Below are 17,407 nucleotides of genomic sequence, written 5' to 3' on the forward strand. Positions count from 1 at the left end.
TGTCATAAAGGCTTAGTCATGTCTCTTGACCAAGCAATGAGCTGGTGCCCTGACAGTTGGTCATTGACCCAATGCACAGCCTGCTTCTGGGTGAGTAACTTCTTCTCCCTGGAGAACAATCACTCACACCTCATGTAGGACTCACTCACACACTGTGGTTTCGAGTATGGGTGCAGGGTGGTAAAGGTGAGAAAGGCCCCAATGTGAAGAAACAAATTATCCTTCAAGGTAAGACTTCCAAGAAATGTTGGGAGCTTGACAAGATCCACAATCTTTTGGCTACGGTATGTCCCTCCTTGTGCTTGACTGAACTGATATCCAATGCAAGTGTACCACTTTGAAATGCCCTTGTGGTATGCAAGGCTACTGAAGAATGTTGGGTATCCAGTGGGAGGCAATCTGAGCTCAGACAAGTGGAGAGCCCTTGCTATACTCTATGGCCCTGCAGCAGTGAGCACAGCACTAGTATTGATGTTGAGTTTTTGCTAACCATCTTATGAATCAACAGCTTCCTGCTGTACTCCTCAAGGCTGCCCAGAAGAGCACCAAAGAGTTCACCAAGTTTAAACTGCCCAATGACAATACCTTGCATCCTTGAGTGCCACAGAAGGCTGTCATCAATTTTTTTTGCCTAGCCACTGTCATCAAGCTATTCACATATTGAAGCATCACCCATGCCAACATTGAACTTGCTGAGAGGCTCTACTTAGAGTTCTTCAGCAAGTTTATTGAGGTAAGCACACATACTGCTCTGCAAAATTAGTGTCATTATGAGTGCCCTTCTTTGGACCTCACCACAACATTTCATCTTGTCTTCCCATTCCTCCCCATGCCGACCCCGTACTACTGATGTTTGCCCAGATCTATGGCCCAAACTGTGTGACCCCAACCTTTCATTGGGTTATGCACATGGGCCAGCAAATTTGACATTACGGGAATGTGCACAGCTTCTGGACATTCCTGTTTGAGCATCTCAACAAGACACTCAAGTCCTACAAGACAAATGGCCATGCGGATGGGGAGCTAGAGGTGACATTCGCATGAGAGTTCAAGTGATACTCTAGCCTCATTTGCACAGTGAGTACTGGGTCTTGCTCACCATACCCTTCAGCACTAACATCTCCCAGGCAATTGTGCTTTGTAACCAGCATGAGGACCCACCTGCTCAGTACCTAGGCAAGGTAATGTTTGAACAAGCCCGGGACCTTGCTCTCCAGGGTGCCTTGAGAGCCATGGCTGAGGGTGAGGAGGATGCTGCCCAGCCTGGTATGTTTTTAGGTATCCCACCAGGGTACATTAGAATTGCTGACTATATCTACCTAGATCTACCTGGTTGCACTGCTCAAGGTGTCGGCAAGCTGCAGCAACTTAAAGAGCTGCAGTACATCTGACTCCTTAGGTGGTTCAATGCATGATGGGGTGATGTTGAGCAAGTTCACCATCTTTGAGCCACACTGGCCCCTCCTGGCAGTACTACTCTCAATCACGAGGTTGCCGAGTTCCCTGGCCTCATCTGGGAAGGCAGACTGGTGCATGCAGTCCAACCTGATGACACATGGAAGGGGGAAGCACTCGTGATGATTTGCTGGCACAAGGGTCAGCCATGGGCTGGAGAACTTTGACATGTCTTCACCCACCATCAAGGCATCCAGCAACTTCTGGTTGAAGTGGCTTGGCTAGTACCCCTTGAGGAAACCAATGATCTCACAGAACTGTACCAACCTTTGTGAGTAAACTCTTCCTCTTGGTCCAGATTCACTGACACCATCCTTCCTCCTTTTCTCTATTACTCAGATGCTCCTGTGGACTTCACCATGACATTTCAACACCCTCCACTTGGCAGCCATCTCCTTCTCTCACCAAGTCATGCTCTTGAGGTGGGCTGCTGGGAACACCAGCAGTACCTCAATGATGTGGATGCAGCCCAGCCTCCTTCCATCATGGAAGCATGCAACATTGCTGGGATTGTAGCATGGGCAACCTTACAATTCTAAGGTACACCCATGTGGATCACCACAGCACTTACCAAGGTATATAGGTAATGTCATCATGATATTACTACACTAAATCATTGGTGTACTAGTACTGACATTACTATGTAGAGTGGGAATGATCTGTAGAGAGAGGGAGGAGAACTCTAGTAAGCATACATCCATCTATTCTGCCATACCAGATCACTGATGAGTTGGAATATTGCAGGAGAGCTATTAGTGCTACTAGTAGATGAGATCAGAAATGAATCTCAGTAATAGTAAGTGCATGCATTTGGCTACACGAAAGCGAAAGAACTTATGATTGGATCAGTCTTTGTTGACATACACATCCTCATGCACCCAGGGGCCATTAATCTCCTGCATCTCACAAGCCACCTTCTTAGTCAACCAGCTCAGCAGGGTGTCACTAACCTTGAAGTTGCTGTGGTCTTCAAGGTAAGCCTTGTCAACCATAAACTTGAATGGGGTCATGCCTTTGGGCATGTGTAAGTTGCACATGTTCCCCAGGTCCACACAAGGATTGGGAGCATTGGTTTGCACAGACTTATCATTTTCTTCTTTGGTGATGACAAAGCTCTTATAGACTTGCCAGAACTGAGAGGTATGGTAATCAAGGTCACAGCATGAGGCTTTAAAACTTACTGTGATGGACATCCAGGCTGGGTGCTTGAGCTTGAAGATGCCCTTGTGGTTCTTCTTGTGGGTCCTACCCAGCTTGCTGCTTGCACAGATCTCCTCCCACCATGTCTCCTTTGCCTGGTCATCCTCCTGATCATCATAGCACCACTCTTTGCCCATGAAGAACTTGTCTCCCTCAACCTGGTCAAAGTTGGAACTGGTGGTCTTGCTGTTCTCATTCCAGCACTTGATCACAGCATCCATGGTCTGGTGGTACCTCTTCAACATTGTGTTGAGTTCTACAATGGAGTCGATGATCTCCTGACGTGACTCGGCACAAGGGAGGAGATCAGCTTCAACTTCCCTGTGAGATGGTGAGTTGCTGAAATGTCATGGTGAGGCCAGATGTGCTTACCCTGCCATGTCATTATAGTCGAGCTGCTCAAGACCCCTCATCAGCTTCAAGCGCTGGTCAGCACTGAGGTCTGTGAAGACTTTCGAAAGCTCCATCATGCTGGCCTTTGTCTTGAGAGGTGAAAGGACCATGAGAGTTAAGTGAAGGTTGAAGTATTAGTAGGAGTGGAGTGGGTGAGTTGAGAGGAGGTAAGAGAAGGTGAGCTGGATGATGGTGGTAGAGTGATGTGCATATAAGCACATCGGAGGTATGTGGTTGCATCAAAATGTGGCAAGGAAGAATATGTGGAAGACGCGGGATGGGTGGTGGTGGGTGGCAATGAAGAAAGGATCATGTGGTCTTGAGTATATAGCCGTGGTCTTGAGTATGTAGTAACCAGGGTTACCCAGAAGCGCAAAGTATGGATTGTGACCATTCTTTCTATGGAAGCTAGGTATGGATGTGCTACGTCAATACCTAGACAGCCTGGTGGACCTGGGTAGCACACCGCTTATTGAACCCCGGTAAGGCTGTGGAAAATCCGGTAACGGGATCACCTGGGTGTACCTAGGCATGCCTCCGCCAAGGACCCCTCCACACGCGGTGATTATATCTCACTCCTCACCACCACCAGTGCTTGCAGACCTCAGTCGCTCCAAATGCATCGTGCTCTCGAAAACCCAGATGTTGCGATAGAGATAATGTCTCATTGCGACACGAGGGAGCTCGTCCGTTTAGGGAGGACGTGTCGAACCAGCCATGAACGCAGTGTGGAGAGAGTTGCCTAGTTTGACCGCCGCCATCGTGGACCTTTTGACACCGGTCATAGAAGACAGCACTTGTACTGGTTTCGTAAGACATATTCTATTGCTTAACGCGATTATTTTTTACGCTTTGATAAGAGACAACTTAACAGCCGAGCGAAGATCTATCTTCACCGTGTTTCATTCCTGGAACTCGTAAAAGACGACCTTCTTCTGCTTGCACCAGATGCCTTTTCAACGACATTTAACGACCTGAAAATGCTGTCGATTGATACTGAGTCTGTCGCCACTGTCGTCGCTTGCAAGGCAATACTGTTTGCCCTGCCGAAGTTGGTGGCCCTCCACATGATCTTGCACGCTGAAGCAGCTAATTGCGACACTTCAAGGGATCACTTTCTCGAACCGCCTTCCCTCGCTGCATTTGTCGATCCATACGCCTCGCCTCATCACATTTTTAAGGAGTTAATGCTGTGGGGTTTGATGGTGTTCTTCGAAGTTACTGAAGAGGAGTGGCAGAGTATCCAAGCCTCCCACATTCGATTACTCGCCTCCAATTTGCAAGCATTTTCAACCAACATAACGTATGGACACCATCCAATGGAGCATGACGTTCTTTCGCAAATGGCCCAGATGCCATTTCTGACGAATCTTCACCTGGGAACAATAGGATTCTCTGAAACAGACTTACACTTCTCCATTTCCAACCCGTTCTGCGCCTTGCGTCACCTAGAGGGGTCAATAGGATTGGCAGGTACTTTCGCTACTCTTCCCGACTGTGTCACTTCGGGACGAATGGAAATCATCAAAACTCGTCCTACCCGATATTCCGATTCTTCCACGCTGTCAAAGTTGGTTGATTCCCTTTCTCGACACACTTCTACACTTCAACGACTGGAACTGGAGTTTTGTAGTTCACCAGATATTGTAACCTGGGCAGATTTCGCCCCCTGTTCCGACATCGAACCCGTCTTCGCTCTCTGCGCTTCACTTTCAGCCAATTCCGAACCAGCGATGCAGATGTTTCAGCAATTCTGGAGTCTTGCCCCGATCTGCAACAATTTGCCCTCCATGAATTTCACTGTAGACTACCAGAACGGGATGTTCCGAATCCGAACGCGTTCTCACCTGCTGGTTTGCAAAAAATCGCTCACGGATTTCCACGTTTAACCACTCTTGAGGTTCCCGTGGACCTAAACATCCTTCCTTGTTATGTTGTCGCATCAGGGAGTGGAACACAAGGATCTTCCAATAGTGATGTGATTGAACTGCACATCGGAAGCAACTTGGATTTCTTCTGTCCATGAGACAGAAAGGTTCATGACAGCAACATTTCCCCGTCTTCGTCGGTTCAGCTTCGGCCACACCCGGAGTTGGGGGTTAGGAAGCAACACACCGTGGAATCCACCGACAGAAGAGCAGAGAAGATGGGAGACAGAGCGGGAGAAAAGAGACAGCATGTTGGCAGAAGTGCAGAGAAATATTCACAGGAAGGCAACGTAGATACCGTTGTATACTTATCGCACTATGGGTACAATGGGACACGCTCACACCACTAGGTCTAGACATGTCGATTTCATCACCAAGCTCTTGTACATTCAACACCCGTGTTAATTACACCAAAAAATGTCTCCCACTGATCGCCGAGTGGTGCCGCCACTTCCCACGAAATTCCACGAAAGTATGAGCTCAGTACTCTTACCGGGTCCGAGGGTAACAACCCACTCTACCTGCCCATAGGGTGTATGCGTGTTCGCGCCGAAACTATTCCCATTGTTTGAAGATATGTCCAGCGTATCCCAGTCCTTCTGAGACCAACGACAGAAAGCCTCCTTTGAGATGTTGACAATCTCACCAGCTTTGGCAGCTCCAAGGTCTTTCGGCTCAATAACAGAGATCTTGAACTTCTGGTCCTCGCTCACGGGCACATGGTCTCGCACGAACAATTTGACCGTGGTTTGCCTTGTATTCTTGATGCTGATTCGCTGCGTGAAGATAGATGCATCGACCTTCGACTGGTTAAAGATGGTACCAGTTGCTTGTGTGCGCGCTTTCCTGCTTTGCGGAGCGTACGTAATACGAATAGAGGGATCGATGCCGATGGAGCACGCAAAGGTGTCCTGAGGTGAGACAAAAGGAATCTGCGATTTGGCGACGAACGAACCATCAACAAATATGTTGGACGGTCCCTGAAGAAGCGAGTAGCTGGACGAGTTGACGATCTGACATTGCAAAAAGGCAGATTTATTCAGCTTGGGCACGGCAATCCATTCAATTTCGGCTGATAGGTCAAGAACAGCAATGGCGACCTTGTGCGTGCATCCGTCGGATGGAATAGTAGACTGTCCATCGATGAGGAAGTTAGCAGAAATAGTCCCTTCTTGAGCGCGCGCTGCTGGCACTACCATCTGGCGTTGTTGCGACGGCTCGCGTATCGCCTCTGTTTCGACATCAGCCAGTGAAGCAGTAGCCGCGAATCCAAATTGGGCCGCGCCAACAGGAGCCGCAGCACGTAAGGGAGCGATGATTCCACGACCTCCACCACGAGATCCTCGAAATCCGTGAGGAAGGTTCCTAGGGCGCAATGGCGGTCGAATGCGCTGCGACATTAACTCTGGGATCTGTGTGCCCGTCAATGGCGCACTGGTTGAAAGTGACAGGATAATATCCTTCCAGTCTTCTCCCGTGGTTTGCACGATACTTGCACGATAGCTCAGTGAGATGGCGGTTCCAGTTTTCGCGGTAGCATCGATCATCGCCCGTAAGTCATAAAGTGGAGTCCAGGTCGCATTTGTCACGACTGAAAAACAATCAGACAGCATTTCCCTAGTTGAGAATGGTAACACGCACCGTATGTCGCCGTCAGTTCTGCCTTCCCTGCCCGTTCTGCGAGGACAACGACCGTAACCTTCGTTGCCAGCTTGATCTGTTCCTCGCTCAGAGGCGGGCCTCTCCCTTTTGCCGCAATCTTAGTATCGATTTCGTTGATCTGTTTCGCCTTCATCGCGATGTCCTCGCTGAATGAAAGCCCCTTCTTTCCAAATCAAATCAAGAAGATTCTCGAACCGTTCCGCATCGATATCTTTCGCATTGAGGGTGTGGGAGAATTCATCGAGCACGGCATTCTGTGCTTCGAGCACTTTGAATTCCCGCTTCAGAGCAGCAGCCTCATTGCGCAGCGCGTTGATTTCGTCGCTCTCTTTCGTATATGGGTTAGGGGGTGGGTGGAAAGAAGGGCGCAGTTCATATATAACGTCGAAGATGACTGCATTGCCGATACCATCAACCCGCAAGGAGGCTTCGTCGAGGCAAGTTGGAAGTTTGTCGATGAGAACCTCCGACTGACCTACCTTATGTATGCAGACTGTGAGCTGAAATTCGTGCAAGTCACAGAGATGCGCACCTCGAGCTCAATCGCAAACTTGCGTACCACTTCTGCGCGACCTTGGTAAACCGTGACGGACGAAATGGGATGTTGTGATGCGTCGATCTCAATCGTCGGAGACATGGCAGTTGTTCTAGGAGGGTAGGAAACAAGAGAGGATCTAGGTGACAGATTGAGAGCGCTTGTACTTGTCTTTTTTACCTGGAGATGTGGTGCTGCGCAAGCCGTATGAGTCAGGATGAGTCCTGCCCAGTTGGTGCATGCTTAACCAGTGCGATACCCGTAGTTACCCCGCAAACAACCAAGCAAGGGTCTCTATGACTCTGGAACATGTGCACATGGTTTCATCGTGGGCGGCTATTACTCCACTTAGTTGGACTTTGGCAAGTTGTGCCGGAGCGGTCTTCATGCTTTATTTATAAGAACTGGACACAGCTCCATATTTACCCACATGAAGTACCCTGATGTTCTTATAACCTTTGAGAACACCTTCCTACGAGACGAGACGCCGTTCTCGACACTCCTAGCTCCCCATCGAGCAGTAGCTTACTTCCGGGAGCGACAGACGATGCTTGAGCACTGACGACTCATTCCTAGCCTGATCTTGCTTGGAAGCCCTCGTCAGCTCCTTCTGAATGACATTGCTCTGTGGGAGCTGCTTACCAGGATTCGGCCCTGTATAAGCATGCTGGGTGGTGTTAGACATCACATCTGACTTACACAGCTTTAATACTGAGGAATGGACTGTTTCCTACATTATAGGGCTTGCGAGGTTGTCCCTTGTCCCCGGCAGTCTTCGACGGTCCTGGGTTCACTTTCCGTGATCCCGCACCAGTGGTATTTTCCTGTCACTGACTGTGGAGCGTGGTTAGCCCTTTGCCCAGCGCGCATATACACCTGGTATAGAATATGATGAGTGGTGAAAGTAAAATTCCGGCACTTGCACTGCCAGCGACGGGAGCTCACAGCAAGCGCTTGAATACCTTTGAACAACGTCAAGTCGACAAGCAGCGCCTGGTTCTTGTCCAAATCGATACAAGCGATTGTAAATGGGACCGTCTCATTTCTCTCGCTACGGCAACCAGCATGACATCGATTGAGGGCGGACCAGAACGAGCGTGTGGCAAGGTTTTGTCCACCAACTGTGGTACCGATGCTGATGCCTAGTTATGATGTTCAGTCAGCACCCGAAGATGAGAAGGGTGAAAAGGCACGTACTCGGCAAGTTGGCAACAGGAGCCACCAGAAGAGGAATACGGAGCAAGATGCGCAGAACAGAGAACCCCAAAGAAGCAGTGGTACCTTCTCCCTCCCACCTATGAATATACTTATTTGCTGCGCCAATTAACACGGTTTGATATTCCTATTCATTCTGGTGCGGTCCCGGGCTGGACGGGCAGTTCACTGAGCCTGTCGCGAGGAGAAGTTGTTGGCAAACGCGCGAAGGACGAACACGGTACTTGTTGCAATTCGTCAGCATATGTGTTGCTTCTTTCATCAACATATCCCCGGAGCTGGGTGATATCGCAACGCCTCCCGAAATTTTCGCCCGACAGGCCAATCAACGCTAAATTTTGCTAATATCAATCAAAATGGTGGTCAACTTCTGACCGGCCCCAGTTCCCAGAAGAGTGGTTACCGACCTTGAAGCGGAAAACGGGAACCCCCCACTCACCGCGGATCAGAGAATTTGTTCGGCCGTTTCCACCTCATATAACTCGGGTGTGTTCCCGGTTACACCCATGGACGCCGGGAGTACCAGTGCTTCGCTGGTACAGTCACGCTTGTACAATACTTGAACTCTGCAGGCACTACGTGCCTCGAGGTACGAGATATGGCGTGACAGGGTGGGAAAAGGGTCGAAAGTTCATTGTCTTTGGTGCTGAAGTCCGCCAGGCACTGCAGGGTTTCGAGGGACGCTTTCCCCTTTGTGAGGCGCACAAGAGCCACATCGCGCTTCTCGGCCCCCCCGGTGGACCCGCGTACCGGGCCGCTAATCTCGATGTGTTCAGTCGATTCCGGGCCTTCGGGAAAAAGGCCGCAATACAGTCCAGTTTGCCACATGAGCGTTCACAGCCTCGTCCCAAAATTCGTCAGTCCCTTACAATACGATTACTTCTCCCACACACGCGTTCTGGCCCCGCATCTGTTTCGTCCGTATCGAGGCGCGCGCCGGACCGAACGTTTTGGAAGGACTGGGATCGACACAAGATGGATAGCCCATAACAAGCCTATATAAATACACCGACGCAGCGCATGGAAGAGATGGGATCGGGACGAGGTCATAAGGTGTGGCACGGACAGTGGCGTGAAACAAAGAGACAGGTGATCGCACGTACCAGACTGTGAACATGGGAAAAATGAAAGAGCCTCAAGGGCCAGCATCAGCGGGAAGATCGTCCACTTCAACATGGTAACCACTGCCTCCTCGCCGGACCGCGTGCATATAATGCTGACGGACCGTAACAAGGTGGGAAAAGAGAATGCAAAAAGGAAGATGGGAATGCAAGGAGTGACGGTTGACAATGGTGGGAGATAGGGGTTCGACAGGGTTCTTTCCAGGATCTGTTGGGAAGGAAGATAAGTACCGTCCCTGTTGACAGGAATCGGCCCACTCACCCAGGGACGACGGTATGACGGTCTTGCCCATGCCTGACACGTGCGGCCCGGACGGTAATCAGAGAAGAATGCCGCGCATCTGGCCAGTCATGGCTTGGATCAGCGGCACATCGCGGTGCACGGAATGCTCTCACATTCTTGGTCACAATCATGCTGGATGATGTGCGCGATGGGAAGCACGGAAATTCGAGCGCGGGGCAGGGCAGAGCAAACGAGAGTATTTGGGAATGTCGTTGTTGCATGAGATAAAGATAGGAAAAACGGACTCGTGAGACCATTACGTTACGCAACACGACAGGCATAAATGTGGAATAATCAAAGGAGGGTGCCAAATCCAAAGAGATGCCGCAGCAGAGGTTGTGGTAAGCGCGGAAGCCAGGGAATAAATGCGGGATACGGGCCCGATTGCGCGGGCCGACAGCCAAAAGAAAGAAGGGTGCCGAACGGGGTGGCGGGGATGTTGGTACAGACTGAAATGGAAGACGGAGACGGAGATGAGGGCCGGGGGGGAAACCGGGTAGGCGAGTTCAGATGAGGGCGGCCTTGGAAAGATTCGTTCGTAGAACGGTACTTGAAGCGACCATGAGCTCGGGTCCGGTATGTGTGTGTGGAGGAAGGAAAATAAAAGCGGTCTCCAGAGGCAAGGCACGCGAAAAAGGGCAAGGAAGAAGAGGAAACTAGAAAAGAATCAGAAAAAGGGACGTACTCTACGAATGGGGTTAGCACACAGGTACCAGAGGGGAAGGTAAAACTTGCCTTCAACAGCGGCCATAACAACTCGTAGCAGCTCGGTATCAGTTGCGTTAGTGAAGCTTCGCGTTGCTAGTTAATATAGTTTGGGGGCAAAAAAGATTCGCGTACTGTGTATAGATCTCCCGCTCCTTGACCCGGTTGCTCTTCACTGAGAGCTTTACGAAGCGCTTCTTAAAGTACTCCTTACCAGCCTCAGCGTCCCCATCTGGACCCTCATAGTCGGCAAAGAATGTCTTGATGGGCGATGTCTTGACCTTCTCCTCGAACAGGTCGACCTTGTTCAGGAAGAGGATCTGAGACGGAGTCAGCTGGTCGACGAAAGGCCGGAGATGAGATGACACACGAGTGATGTCTGCTTGAACCATTGCGAATGGCAGATCGAGTCCCAAATAGCCATAGCGTCGAGCATTTGGTTCTATCGCACGTCAGCTTGGCCTCATGGCAATACAATTTGACTAACCGCATCCTTATCCTCGACCAAGCACTGATCGTACCCGCTTAAACTTACCAAGAACAAGATCGTCGTCACATCCTGGAAACAATGTATCCATTTCCTTCTCTCGCTCTTCTGGCCACCGACGTCGATCATGTGCAGCGTGTGGCCCTTAAGCTTGAACTGCGTTTGCTGGATACCGATCGTGCGCGCTCGGCAGCGAATTATATCCTGCTCTGTGGGCTTGAAGTCGACGGCGAAAAGGCGAGGGAGGTCAGCGTAGAAGTATTGTAAGCTGTTTCGCAGGGCATCAGTAAGATGTATGCGCTGGGGCAGGAGCGAAAGCGTACTTTTCAGGAAGGGCAACCTCGTTACCCCGCTCATACGTCTTCTGGATGTTCGAATCGTTCCACAATGTATGTAACGGCTCCAGATACTCCGGTGGGAACGCCTGGTCGTCTCTCAAGTCCGCAGCATGCTCAATCATCGCTATGTTGTCCTACATCCACCTCAGCACGATCCGACAAAAGCGGGATAGAGAACTACCTGTTGTTCAGGCCCAATCTTGATGTCTAGCAGCTCTGCAGCCTCAAGTAGCAGTCGCATGCCCTCGAGTAGGTTTTGGAACACGAGCTGGCGAAAACTCTCTATCTCGTTGTCCGTGAACGGTACCCGATGGATGAGGCGCATTTGCTGTCGGATCAGTCAGCATCCACTCTGCTGAACGAACCGTTCCGCAGATGACGGAGACACAAAAAACGCACCTTCAGAATCGTGGATTTGCCCGAATCGCCTGACCCCAGAAGGAGGACCTTGACCTCCTTTGCCATCTCCGCTTGTTTCTCCTTCAGGTCCCGGTCGATCTGCTTGTTGACCCGCTGTGCCTGTTCTTCCTCCGGGGTGACGGGACCCGCGGATGACATGCATGCGCCCATTTTTGATTAGGAGGGATTAGTGAAAGGGAGTTGAGGGATAGGAGGTGGATTAGGTAGACGACGACAGCTGGAGGAGGCGACGCAGCGTCACAGTCGTCAACGAGTAGGTGTGAATCAGAAGGGAAAAGGGTGGTGAGGACGAGGGAGCGGATGGTAAAAAGCAAAAGAGGATGTCGGGTATGGGCCACGAAAGAAGCGCTTGCACTGGCGGGACTGGCGACGGGCGTACGCTGTGCTGTCTGTTCCGGGACAACGCGTGCAGCAAACAGTCTGATGGAAAGCCGTGCACGGTTATTTACCCTCGCCTGTTTATTTGAACATATACATACCTACTGTTTAAACAGTTGACTGACAATTACCCTCCAAAGTGGGCGAAACAAGGGGTTGTGGTGGTGGAAATGGAAAAGGCGGACAGAACGTCGGTGGAGAGTGATAATGTGATTAGTGGCTTGGGGGATGGATGATCACAGCGGTGACCGTTCGCCCTGCTGATCACTAAACACACTAAGGGTTCGGCCCTGTTCGGCACACTCTTTTGTAAATGAATAACAATTAAGTACAAGCTGCTTCTCTCTGCTAAGTGGCTTTGTAAAAAGCAATTAATGTACTGTTCAATATAGTACTTAATATTTGGGGTGTACGTCGCTCCGTCATTGCAGGCGAACATGGTTCATGCCCTCATGTACCTATGTACCTAGACCCAGCCCTTAACGACCCACCCAACGAACATGACGTGAGTAAGACTGATGTGACGAGAATATCGGGATCGGGAGACAATCGGTGGATGAGACAATCCTTTACTTATCAGTTGAATTATTGTACACGTTGTTAGGTATGAATAGTACACGTTCTGCTCTTTGAATTAACGATGTGTATTATCATCCTCTGCTGAAACTAGAAAGTATACAACTTGAAACTAGTTGGTGATTCGTTCTGACAAGGCAAGGTACTGCACATGAAGAAGCTCGCCGGGTTCACGAAGGGAAACGCACCCCACAACGAGTCCCTACATGTCAGCTTTTGACATCCAACTAGTTCTGCGTGACAACAACAACCTACTAATCCCGGCCACCTTCTAAAAAGTTGCTGGCACCATCCTCTCCTTATCACCAGCTAACGCTGATCCATCGACAACTAACGACACTAGTCATCCCTCCCACCCTTCTAGAACGTCACCGGCAACGTACTCTTCCTTGGCTAGATAACGCTGACCCATCATATACTGGTAAACAAGTTCCACACTCCTTTTGCATAGCCCACGATCTCGTCTGCGCCAAGCTTGCTCTCGCCAAATATCCGGTCCACAAAGGTGATCGGGACTTCTCCTACGGTATACCCGAGTGCGCGTGCCCGGACCATCATCTCCATCTGGAAGACATAACCCTTAGATTGGGTGAGGGCGATGATCTGCGCCAACACGGCTTTACGATAAAGCCTGCGCAGACCACTTAGCCACGTTCTGGATAAGCTATGGATACTCACCGGAATGAACCCGTAAGGTCGCTAACCCCCGGATGAAGCACAACATCAGCAAGGAAGTTCGCCCCCCTGCTCACAAGCTTCCTCTTCAAGTCCCACCCGTACACACCTCCAGGGGGCATCCCTGGTGCGTTGGGGCTCGGTGTGCTGCGGTATCGGGTGCCAGTGACGATGTCAAGGTTGTAAGTCTGTTGAAGGCGGATGAAGTCGGGGATGAATTTTGGCTATGATGTGTCAGTCGACTAGCTTGTGAGCGAATAAATGAACATACGTGGTGCGAGAAATCGGCATCCATGATGATCACAAAGTCGCCTGTGCAAAAAGAGAGTCCATGCACGTATGCCGTCCTGAGCACTTCCTGTCAGGACCCACCCACCTACATCCGCGACTACTCACCCTAAACCAAGCTTTCCCGCTCGCGGTTTTAACATCTACAGGCTGTCAGAGGTAGGTAATATGGGGAGGGAAAGACGCACTATCCGGTCCTCGCCGTATACCCTCTGTAGCTGTCGTGCGACTTCTTGCGTTCCATCGGGACTCGCATCATCCACAATCACGATCTCGTATTCCAGCTGACTACCCTCAACTCATCAGCACCCTCTCACAACAGTACAGAGGAAAAACTCACTGCTCGGTAAACGTCTTCGCCAAAAGCCAGGTGATGATCGGCAAGTTCTTTCGCTCATTATAAGTAGGGAGAATGACACTGTACTTGTGTTCGCTTGCGCCTAGGTGGCCGATGGAGGTAGAGGGCTTGGGCGCCATATCAACGATGACGGACATCAAAGGGGTGCTATGGGAGACGCTGGAGTAGGTAGGATGAGCCAGTGCGATGCGAATGAAATGAGACGCGGGGTACACGTCGCGCTCCAACGTGACAGGAGGACGAGGGCGGCGGCGGACCCTTAGGCTTCAATAATGAAATTGCTGTTGTCCACGAAGAGAAAAAAAGTGATGGATACTGTACGTGTGATACTACGCAGATTACATATATTAACATGCAGTGTGCGTAATACGCTGTCATCCCATCATTCTATGTGCAAACGCCATCTCATTTCCCCAGTTGTGTGATCCTCCTCACAGCTTTTTGCTTTCATCTCCAGGGGAATATGGATGTTGATAGTAGTGCGCGCTCTTCGGTTGATCACTGTTCCCGCGGCTGTTGTGACCAATCAGTCCCGTCTCAGGTGCAAAGTTTCCAGTCGCTGGACTACATCCTCCATGCGCGGCCGTGAAAAGTCTAATATGACGCATATACCGTGTCCATAAGCACTGGGAACAGCAATCATTGAGCTACAAGGAGGGTAGCGAGGGGAACGGCTTACCTCCTCGTGCTACGTATACATCTCGTCGTCCGCACCATCCAGTTTACACTCCACCGTCTTGACCAAATCCCACGGCACCATAATCATCGCGACATATCTGTCCATCCATCTCCCTTCCTCGAACCGGTATTCATCCGCATTGATAAGCACCAGGTTCTTCTCCTTGTCGATACAGGCGAAGGTGCCGATGAACACACGTCCGTCGGTGATGGAGAGACGATAGTTGGCTCCGAGAGTGTTGCGGAGGTCTTCGACTGCAGAGTAAGAAGCGTCTGTGAGCGAAGACATTGTTGAGGTTGGCCAGGCGGTTGCGGCTCAGAGCAGGCGAAGTCAACTGGTCGGTGTTAAACGGTCCCTCGGCGATATAGTAATGAGGTCACAAGAACAAATGTGAATGCGATAACCAAAGATCATGCATGATGATTTCATAAGGATACTTTCCCAGTATAAGATTGGAAAGGAAGTATAATTAGCAACATTGTCTACGTTGGTGGAATTTTGAATTTATTGCACAATTCCGTCATCCTTCCCTTCCTCTCTCGGAGCGACTCCTAGTCATCGAGGCTCATAGCGCTGGCGGGTCCTGATGTCGAAACTTTCTCAAGTTGGGAAAGTTCGATCTGAGAAATTGCTCCGCACCATCCACAGATGGTATCTCCGTGGTTCCAACATCCAATTTGTATAACTTACTTTGCGATGAGGTCGTGGCTTGCATCTCCTCATGCTGAACAGGTAGGACTGATAAATCGAGGGGCAGGGTCAGTTTGCGCAAGTTGGGGCGCTTCCTTGCAACACGTTCCAGTCCAGCGTGAGAGACGGAATCATGCCTATTGCGCATCGAAAAGAAGAACTGCGGCGATTGAGTGAGTCGTAGCTCCCGGAGGTGAGGCCAGGCGTCGAGGACCATGTCGAGGTCGTCGTCATCAAAGAAGACCTCGTCCGAGTGGATGTGGCAGCGGACGAGCGAATGACATTTCAAAGGGGTGCGACGTCTGTCCAATATACCGGGAGTGGTCGATCGACGTCGTGCTTGAACTGCAACTTCAAAGACCGAAGAGTGTCAGAGTGACGGACAATGGACCGTATAAGTATTGGCAGGTGGGCGCGACCGGGTGGACGGCTCAAAGTTAGCTTGACGTCCTTCAAGTTACTTGAGGCGATGTGGTTGAGCAGCGTGTGTATGCCTTCAGCTGTTCCCGTTGTACATTCTAACGTCCGCAGTGCTGGAAACGGCTGTGGGGTCCTCAACTTGAAAGTCATACCGCAAGAATGCAATGTCCGTAGTTTCAGATGCGTCAGATACTGCAATTGGGATAACCGATGGTAGAACCTGCGAGAAAACTCGCCCACAGCCAACCGCGCGTTGATTTCGACGCACTCGAGGCCGGCATTGGAGGAAAAAACGCGGGGGAGCGTTTTTTTGCAGATCTAGCTGTGCTCCCCTTGATACGCAGGATATCTTCACACCCAAGATTTTCAGGTTCTTAAGACGCTTTCGAATAGTGGAGCAGAAGTGCGAGAATTCTTGACAGAGCGTTGCGAATTCTTCCTCCAAGTCGGGTGAGGGTTGCATATGTTCTGCTGGTGTAAAATCGACTCGTAGGTGCGTCAACTCCGGCACAAGTAATGACGCGAAGCAATCAGCTTCCCCTAAATCGCTTATTTCCACGTCCATAGATCGAAGATTGCTGAAGTGTGTTCAAGTCTATCCTCTTCATCTTCTTTGAGCACCCCGGACCAACCTCGAGCCTTTTGACGCGCGTGAAGTATCCTGCAGCTCGACTGTTCAATCTTCTCTAATGCATGTAAGCCAGATCTCTGAGAAAGTCGTTTCATTTCATTTGCCGATTTCCCAGTGGCAGCATCCTTTGGCATCGGTTCCAGGAGGGTACCAATTACACTTGCGAGGGGGATTCGGCTCCGAGCCCAGACTATCGCTATAGATGGTTCGAAGAGAGTGCGACAAGTCCTACCGAAGCGAGAAGCATCTTGGTCGTCGCAGTAACGGAGAATCCATTCAAGTATCTCGAGCACTTGCAGGGCAGCATGCATTGAGTTGACCACAACAACTTAAATAGACGTTTGGCCACGTCAAATGTGAAAACTAAGTGGCGGTCATTCCTGGTGGCAGTGAACTTCTTTTCCCTTAGCTTCTTCTTGCCAAGACTAGTCCATGTTGTGACGGCGAGTCACAAACCCGGTGCGGCGGTACATTAATGGTCCAACATGTCCAACACCTTCCTTCCCTTCCACCCTCTCCCTCTTTGGCGACTAAACGAATCCTGCAAACATGTCTCATAACATCAACATCGACGCGTCTGAACATCCAGTGACAGCCGTCACAGTGTACCAACAACGGGCAGAGGTCCTTCGCGACTTTAAGGTCGAGCTCGTGGTACGCTTGATCCACTCAAATGAGTCACACGTAGTCATCCCTTTTACAGACAGGACAATCAGAGGTGCAGATCAGCAAGCTTCCGACATGCATGGACGAGTCTTCATTGCGCGTCGATGGCATCGGGAACGCAGTCATCTTCGATGTGATCTACGAGCGTCTTTCGCCAAAGCTCACTGTTCCGAAAGCGTCATCGGAGAAGGTTGCAGCGCTTGAAATCGAAGAAGCGACACTTCGCCGCGAGTTGAAGGTGCTCACTATTCAAACGTCGATTCTTGGCGACTTCTCGAAGAGCCTGACTGCGAAGGATGTGAAT

General features: G+C 50.4%; 6 protein-coding genes across 6 annotated transcripts in view; 1 reads left to right on the top strand and 5 right to left on the bottom strand.

The window, feature by feature from the left end:
• Window positions 1–1,172: 1,172 nt before the first annotated feature.
• DACRYDRAFT_17740 (uncharacterized protein) lies at window positions 1,173–3,158 on the bottom strand (the record flags this gene model as incomplete). Its single annotated transcript, XM_040771303.1, has 7 exons — window positions 1,173–1,263; window positions 1,330–1,545; window positions 1,861–1,981; window positions 2,027–2,063; window positions 2,406–2,588; window positions 2,637–2,976; window positions 3,028–3,158. The coding sequence occupies 7 exons, from the start codon at window positions 3,156–3,158 to the stop codon at window positions 1,173–1,175; spliced, it is 1,119 nt and encodes a 372-aa protein (XP_040625996.1).
• Window positions 3,159–5,336: 2,178 nt separating this feature from the next.
• DACRYDRAFT_118368 (uncharacterized protein) lies at window positions 5,337–7,278 on the bottom strand (the record flags this gene model as incomplete). The annotated part of the gene is made up of 4 exons (XM_040770568.1): window positions 5,337–6,567; window positions 6,618–6,784; window positions 6,834–7,117; window positions 7,171–7,278. The coding sequence occupies 4 exons, from the start codon at window positions 7,273–7,275 to the stop codon at window positions 5,378–5,380; spliced, it is 1,746 nt and encodes a 581-aa protein (XP_040625997.1). The 3' UTR covers window positions 5,337–5,377.
• A 2,074-nt stretch (window positions 7,279–9,352) lies between these two features.
• Window positions 9,353–12,304, bottom strand: DACRYDRAFT_24161 (heterotrimeric G protein alpha subunit 4). Its single transcript, XM_040773576.1, has 11 exons — window positions 12,222–12,304; window positions 11,722–12,162; window positions 11,504–11,650; window positions 11,308–11,456; window positions 10,985–11,252; window positions 10,868–10,939; window positions 10,633–10,817; window positions 10,528–10,583; window positions 9,906–10,342; window positions 9,772–9,850; window positions 9,353–9,717 (listed from the first exon to the last, which is right to left on the bottom strand). Exons 2-9 carry the CDS (start codon window positions 11,890–11,892, stop codon window positions 10,299–10,301), a joined length of 1,092 nt encoding a protein of 363 aa, XP_040625998.1. The 5' UTR covers window positions 11,893–12,162; window positions 12,222–12,304; the 3' UTR covers window positions 9,353–9,717; window positions 9,772–9,850; window positions 9,906–10,298.
• Window positions 12,305–12,988: 684 nt separating this feature from the next.
• Window positions 12,989–14,136, bottom strand: DACRYDRAFT_83014 (glycosyltransferase family 2 protein; the record flags this gene model as incomplete). The annotated part of the gene is made up of 6 exons (XM_040776607.1): window positions 12,989–13,327; window positions 13,375–13,595; window positions 13,643–13,718; window positions 13,768–13,802; window positions 13,848–13,947; window positions 14,000–14,136. 6 exons carry the CDS (start codon window positions 14,134–14,136, stop codon window positions 13,108–13,110), a joined length of 789 nt encoding a protein of 262 aa, XP_040625999.1. The 3' UTR covers window positions 12,989–13,107.
• Window positions 14,137–14,738: 602 nt separating this feature from the next.
• Window positions 14,739–14,915, bottom strand: DACRYDRAFT_39269 (uncharacterized protein; the record flags this gene model as incomplete). Its single annotated transcript, XM_040774459.1, has 1 exon — window positions 14,739–14,915. A coding segment is annotated over one exon (177 nt), but the record flags the coding sequence as incomplete, so codon positions are not given.
• A 2,024-nt stretch (window positions 14,916–16,939) lies between these two features.
• Window positions 16,940–17,407, top strand: part of DACRYDRAFT_24162 (uncharacterized protein) — a 2,551-nt gene continuing 2,083 nt past the window's right edge. The window contains exons 1-2 of the mRNA XM_040773577.1: window positions 16,940–17,091; window positions 17,141–17,155. Coding sequence (XP_040626001.1) covers window positions 16,987–17,091; window positions 17,141–17,155 — 120 coding nt within the window. The 5' untranslated portion in view covers window positions 16,940–16,986. The remainder of the gene's footprint in view (window positions 17,092–17,140; window positions 17,156–17,407) is intronic.

Source organism: Dacryopinax primogenitus (genome assembly GCF_000292625.1).
Source record: "Dacryopinax primogenitus strain DJM-731 SS1 chromosome Unknown DACRYscaffold_17, whole genome shotgun sequence".
Classification (NCBI taxonomy): Eukaryota; Fungi; Basidiomycota; class Dacrymycetes; order Dacrymycetales; family Dacrymycetaceae; genus Dacryopinax; species Dacryopinax primogenitus.